Below are 7549 nucleotides of genomic sequence, written 5' to 3'. Positions count from 1 at the left end.
GCGCCACACCAGTCACGTGACCTCGATGACGCAACAATATGTACACATCCATCTCTCTCAGGTGCTAGCAATATTAACCATACAAGTGTAGTGTAATTGTTAGAGACAGACTAAGATGTAAGTTCGTAAATTTTACAAAAATTTTAGAGCTTAATTTACATTATTATTTGTAGTTTGTATTTATGGCAAAGCTACTAAGTCTATCTGCCCCGTCCCTAATTTTGAACTATTGAAGAAAAGGAATGCAGCCGGTCAACAGCATCCTACCATCCATTGTCCACGCTAAGAGATTGAATTTAACTTTTATAGTGCAACGACAGCTTAAAGAATGGGGAATATTTTGTGGTATCGCACGGATTCAAACTCAACTCGCCAGCGCTAAAGGATCGACTAGCGCCAGACACCAGTGACAGTAACAGACAAAACTTCATTTAGTAAATGTCAATCACATAAGGTTTTTTATATTGAGTTCTTTTATGGCCATGTTTAACAAGCTCATTTTTCTTCTCGGTAGATATATGATTTATTAAACATGAAAATTAGTTGACATAGAAAACATGAAAAATAAAAACACCTTTATCTGCGTACACGCCAGTAACCTGACAGAGAGACAGGACACGGGCTTAACGTCAGTTAAAAATACAGTTCACTGAAAATATAGTAAGATTATTTATTTGGCAGAGCACCTGGATCTTTAAACGGATACAAGAAAAATACGTGAAGTAACTGATTTAAAGCTGCTTGGTCATCTTAAAATTTGTAAAGCCACTTAGCAAACGTAAGCGCATTACAATGCTCTAGGCTGGTTTCAAATAAGGTAACTTTGTATTACACGTCTTTTTTCGAACGAAATATCACTGGATGATTTTCAGCTAGTTGCGCGTGGCGCACCAGAATCATAATATAACACATCACCTAAAAAAAGCATATCAGCATTAAAGAGGAACTGTTGGAAAACTAATCATGTAAATGATTCAACAAATCGTGATTTTTTTTAGCCCCAGAGTTGTGAAGTACTCAAATTTAAAGTTAGTGTTTTCTTTTGATTCTGAAATATATAATTGTTTTTTGTTTTTTTTGTTTTACTCATAACTCATAAAGTCAGTCACCCACAAGAAGTTGTACACAGACTGATAGGCGGAATAAGTCAATACTTACAGAATAGTGATTTATAACCTGTTAAATGGCAGTAAACGTTATGTTGGTTTTATACAAACGAAACAAAAAGCTCAATACCTGGAATGGCCTTTTGAATACTGATATCCACTGTCTCGCACTACCTGTCGAGCCAAGGGGAAAAGTTCGTCTCTTCGAGTGAGCAGGGCAGGGATGTGCTTACAGATCTGAGCAGCTGCTTCATTTACGGACACCTAGAAACATTAATGAAAGCATCCACATCATTAAGTCAACCGAAAGCGTAAAAGAATGTGACTACTGTCCAAGAAAATCCCGAGTTTACATGAACCTGGAAACAATATGGTAGAATCAAAATATCTGAAATTGTAATAAATTATAAGTGACTTTTCTTCAATAAAATTATTTCGGTGAATTATATATATACATATTATTCTCAGGTTAACAAATAATAAATGTGTTAATTTATGTTTGTTAATTTAATCTTTTAACACACAACGTTCTCAATTAGCATAATTTATTATGGACAACTGGTGGGATTATATATATAAACGTATACATATAAATTTCAATCAATATTTCATAATAAAGTAAAACTTTAACTTAAATAGAATATATTAAACTGTTCTTGTGTCCTTGAAGTTCATCAAATTATACAAAATATATTTTACTAGTACATCTCGTGCAATGTTAAATATATCTTATTACACTTCGTGCAGCGTTAAATGTGCCTAATTATAACACTATATTACACAAAACAGTAACGGATTTCCTAATGAATATTACTGATCAGGTATAAGCGATACAAACTGACTGCATTATGTCCTAACATATCATGACAGAAATGTACCATTTTATTATTAAAATCGTTTTACAATTTCTGTCAATAACTCCAATTCACTTATCCTCTGTAAAAGTTCCGTGGGTAATACAAATAAACGTTGGGTACAGATTATACCCATGTTGCCAATAAACCTCTGTTTGATATCTTTCAGTAGGAGGGTTCAAATCCCATTAAGAATAGAGTCTTATATGTTACATGCCAAGAAACACCCACCTGGTGTGATACGTTCAACAGCTTTAATATTAAGTAACGATGAACTGCACTGTCAAAGTAAATAAGGAACAGATAAAGCAGGTCAATAAATTCAACTACCTGGGAAGCTGGATATCGTCAGAAAGTAAGTGTGACCATAAAATAAAATAGAGAATATGAATGGCAAAAGACGAATTTCTGAAAATGAAAAATATGTTGACAAATAGTAAAATTTCTATGGGGACGAAGTTAAAAGTTTTGGATTGCTGTGTTATACCAATTGTCACGTAAACAACAGAATGTTGGACATATCGCAAAGTATGGAAAAGCGATTGAATCAATTGAGTTGTGATTCCTTTAGGCGTATCTTGAAGGTATGTTGGACTAGTCACGCCTCAGATGTTGATATTTTGTCAAGAGAAGATTGCAGGAGGAAGCTACTGACTTACATCAGAAAAAGACAGTTGGAGTTTCTGGGACCCGTTATAAGGAAGGAAGAAACTGAAAGTGTGGTCTGTTTGTTTGTAATTAACCACAAAGCTATACAATGGGCTATCTGTGTTCTGCCCATCACGGGTATCAAAACCCGGATTCTAGCGTTGTAAGTCCGCAGACATACCGCTGTGCTACTGGGGGGAGGCTGAAAATGTGGATGTAACTGGAAAGGTTGAAGGAGAGACCGTGGCAGACAGAGGTTGAATTATGTCAAGAGTTTATCTAAATGGATAAATGTATCAACATTGGAGCCCCCAGTGGCACAGCGGTATGTATGCGGACTTACAATGCTAGAATCCGGTGGGCATTCGATACCCGTGGTGGGCAGAGCACAGATAGCCCATTGTGTAGCTTTGTGCTTAATTACAAACAAACAAATCAACATTGGAAATTCTTTGTCTTAAAGAGAAGAGATCTATGGAAGATCATGATACGATATATTCATATATATATATATAGAGAGAGAGAGAGAGAGAGATGGTGAACTAGAATATAATGATGAAATTATATTTAATAACATACAATTACTTTATTATTTTGTAGAAAATAGAATTATATATATATATATATATAAACACACATTATTGAAACAAACCTCATGCAAAGTTAAAGGTTTTTCTGGTTTCCTCTTGCAGTCAAATCGACCATAAATTGCTGCATATTTCCTCATTTCGTCCATCCTCCGAGGATCATCTTCAGGCATGCTCATCGCGTACTAAAAGAAATATATTTACAACATTCTTATTACATGTTGAAAAATACAAATCCATTATTTGAATAATGAAATATAAAATATCCATTCATAACATACAAAACATGGGTAGGAAAAACAAGATCTATTCTTAACATATTTAACAAAAACTTGAAAATACAATTAAAAAAAGGCCAATATTCACGGGTGAATGTAACCTGTCTCCGCCATGCAGTCCCAACAAAGCAAATTTTGACACCAGAAAAATCGTGAAAAACACATACAAATCGAAAATTGTTTATATTACTGTTTTGGACCTCCAAGAAGGCATATTTGTACCAAATCCCATGTAAGTTGTTAACGTACTCATTAATAGTTCATAAAAAATCCAAACTCTACTTTCTTCGCTGAAATATTGAGCAAAAGACAAAAAAATCAAAATCGTTCATAAGTCTGTTTGGGACCTTTAAAAAAAAGTATCCCATATAAATCGGCTGAAATATGACGGAGTAAATGTCAAAAACTCCTAAAATTATGCACTAGTAACTGGAAAATATAAATTGTGTGATATTCTGAGAGAGGGTAGAAGTAAAGTAGCGATTTTGTACAGCAAAATATATGATAAAGTTATTCATAAATTGAAGTTTCAAAATGGAAACAATATATTTACAAAAATCCTTGTTAGACATTATCAATGGCAAATAAAAAGAACGGCTCAAAGGTTGGTATACGCACACAAATATGAAAAAAAAGAGACACTTTTCTATGGCATGATTTAGATAATCATTAAAATATCCCTAAATACAAGTTATCACAAAGAGAATGTCTTATTTGGTTTATTAATTACTACAAGTACGTGTTATAAGATATTTTGGTGTAGCGAGCACAAATGTTATGAAAGAATACATTTGACACACGAAATTAAAATGTATGATGCCAGTTAAATGCTCATTAACAGATGGCGTCTGACGGCTACACGTGACCTGAATGACGGTTCACCAAATATATTTCTATGGCAACATTAAAAACGGATTGTTGGTCGTTAAAGTATTGTATTCAAACCATTCAAATCCCAAATACGCAGAGGGCATTTTCAACTCATCAAGTTTTGCATTCAGCTGTTCTTGAGCTAACTTATATCAAACAAAGATTGATTATACTCAAACCTTTAGGCAATTCAAGGACCAACAGCCATACGAATCACAATTCACAAGATGATGATTATGATGAATTGCCAGAGGAAGAGTTTCTTTTAGTTATGTATCATTTTCTCGTTATTTTGATCTTGAGTGTTATTATCATACATATAGTGATACAGGAAAGATGATCATGTTTAAAACGTACAAAATAAAAATAAAAAAACATAAAAAAAACGTAGTGTTCAGCGATGACTTAGCAAGCTACCTGAAAAGTTCGATGACGAGGAACCCACTTTGAAACTAATAATGCTTGGAGACGGCTTGAATGGGTAATGAAGAAAAACCTTAATGTAAGTTTAACATAACAGCAAATGTACAACGTTTCGACAAGGTTTTGTCATCATGATGTGTTAAACTTATACTAAAATTTTTCTTCATTACCTATTCAACCCGTCTCTGCCTGGCATAGCCAGGTGGTTAGGGCGCTCGACTCGCAATCTGAGGGTCGCTGGTTCGAATCCCCGTCACACCAAACATGCTCGCCCTTTCAGCCGTGGGAACGTAATAGTGTGACGGTCAATCCCACTATTCGTTGGTAAAAGAGTAGCCCACGAGTTGGCAGTGAGTGGTGATGACTAGCTGTCTTCCCTCTAGTCTTACACTGCTAAATTAGGGACGGCTAGCGCAGATAGCCCTCGTGTAGCTTTGTGCGAAAATCGATAAACAAAACAAGCCGTCTCTAAGCATTATTATCTGAAAAGTTGTCTTACGCTGTAAAATAAGACTTCGATGACGCGGATCCAACACACTGTGTTTTATTAACAACATCTCCTACCCCCACCCTTGTTGTTGTTCTTAGTCAGTTAGGCTTAAAGGCTCTATTACAAATGAGAATATGTTTATGAAAAAGTATCATTAACATAAAATTAAAAATAATTCATTTCTGTTATTTTTGGAGCTTTTTCCACATACATATACCATAAATATATTTTCTTCAACAAATCTTTGTAACACAAAACTTTTTAAATGAAGTGCAAAACATAGGCATATACTTCACGGTTAAATTTGGATAATAGAGCAATAGAACCTTCTTTGGACAATCTATCCCTCTAGGTATTTTTTTTTACAATTAATATATTATGTACGAAGATTTGTATATATATTTCTTGTATGTTTTTTTAAACAGTAAAAATTAATAAAAAACAACTAATATTCCTAAATACTTACATAAGATGCAGAAAAAAATAGTTAAAAGTAATACAGAAATATTTCCTAACGAAACACCTGGATACTAACATACATACCTGTATAAGATGTTCAAGTAACAATTAAAAGTACAAAAAACAGGGATATTTCTTAATTTAGCTTTTTACAATAAACTAATGAAAAAATACGTATGGTCAAGCAACTTTGATAAATCTTCTGCAGGATTAAAGAAGAACGCCTGTTGCAGGCACTAACTGATTTAGTTACGTTGGGTTTCTTCAAGTTAATCCAATCATTCGATACTAATAACCTAGTATTACTTTCTGTTCTAGATAATAAACTCAATTACAAGAACGCATATCTCTAAATCTCTTTAAAACTCACGAGCAAGAAAGTTATTCCCATTGCACTACTTTACGTTACGTACAACAATATCTGTGGTCTACTTACCTAAAAACTGCTATTCCGTTCCTGGGGAGGTAAGTGGATCACAGACAATGTTAAGTAAGTGCTGTGTAGTTCCTGGGGAGGTAGTAGACCACAGATAATGTTATATAAGTGCTGTGTAGTTCCTGGGATAACATTATCTGTAGTCTACTTACCTCTTCAGGAACCAAACATCACATTATGTGTAACATTATCTGTGGTCTACAAACCTCCTCAAGAACTACACAGCACATTATGTGTAACAAGATTTGTGGTTTACATACCTCTTCAAGAACTACACAGCACATTATGTGTAATATTATCTGTGATTTACATACCCTCTCAGGAACTACACAGCACATTATGTGTAACATTATCTGTGGTTTACTTACCTCTTCAGGAACTGCACAGCACATTACTTACAACATTCTATGTGATCTACCCATTCTATAGAAACTACACAATGGTGTCGAGTAGACCTGATGAAGAAATTAGCACAGAGTTCAAAAAGTCGTTTCCAAAACTTGACAGAAGGCAGAAGCAGTCCATATGAAACTATTATATTGCATTATGTAAAACATTTTCTATGGTCTACCTGTTATTGTTATGTTTTGATTTTCGCGCAAAGCTACTCGAGGGCTATCTGCACTAGCCGTCCCTAAGTTTGAAATGATAGACTAGAGGGAAGACAGCTAGTCAACATCATCCACCACCAATTCGTGATTAATATAATCAACTAATGGGATGGACTATCACTCTTATAACGCATCCACGATCTTAACGTGCTGAGTGCGTGTTTTTCTTGTTATTATTTTTTTTTTTGCGGTAATGAGGTACAAACCACGGAACCTCAGATCCACTGTCCCACACGCTAACCATTGGACGGCGTTCGGCTTATGGTTTACCTACCCCTTAGAAATTACAAAACAGGTGTTTACATTGTGTACAACATTATGTGCGACATTTTACCACAATTTCAACACCAAAAAGTAATTTTGACACCTTTTAAGTTAAAGTTAATTGAAAGTAAAGAAAACACACACACATAACAGTGATAAAAATAGCTTATATGACAAAACCAGTAAATGTCTGGTCGGTAAAGTGAAGAAAACACAAAGAGAGAGATATATAATAGTAACATAAATAACTTATATGACAAAACCAGTAAATATCTTGATCGGTAAAGTGAAGAAAACACACACACACACACATATATATATATATAAAATAGTGATGCAGATAACTTACATGATTGTTTATTTCTGAATTTCGCGCAAAGCTACACAAGGGCTATCTGCGCTAGCCGCCCCTAATTTAGCAGCGTAAGACTAGAGGGAAGGCAGATTGTCATCACCACCCACCGCCAACTCTTTGGGCTACTTTTTTTTCAACGAATAGTGGATTGACCGTCACATTTATAAC

The 7549-nt window shown here is 34.5% G+C and overlaps 1 protein-coding gene across 13 annotated transcripts in view; it reads right to left on the bottom strand.

The window, feature by feature from the left end:
* The window catches only part of LOC106459206 (NGFI-A-binding protein 1-like), a 182549-nt gene that overhangs the window by 32545 nt on the left and 142455 nt on the right, over positions 1 to 7549 (bottom strand). For all 13 annotated transcript variants that reach the window (XM_022385642.1, XM_013918808.2, XM_022385648.1 and 10 more), the window contains 2 exons: positions 3261 to 3380; positions 1237 to 1370 (listed from right to left, as the gene is read on the bottom strand). In XM_022385642.1, the coding sequence (XP_022241350.1) occupies positions 1237 to 1370; positions 3261 to 3380 (254 nt within the window). The remainder of the gene's footprint in view (positions 1 to 1236; positions 1371 to 3260; positions 3381 to 7549) is intronic.

The sequence above is a fragment of the Limulus polyphemus genome, unplaced genomic scaffold, assembly GCF_000517525.1.
Source record: "Limulus polyphemus unplaced genomic scaffold, Limulus_polyphemus-2.1.2 Scaffold575, whole genome shotgun sequence".
NCBI classification, from domain to species: domain Eukaryota; kingdom Metazoa; phylum Arthropoda; class Merostomata; order Xiphosura; family Limulidae; genus Limulus; species Limulus polyphemus.
The sequence above is the reverse complement of the archived record's forward strand: the minus strand, read 5'-3'. Positions and strand labels throughout refer to the sequence as shown.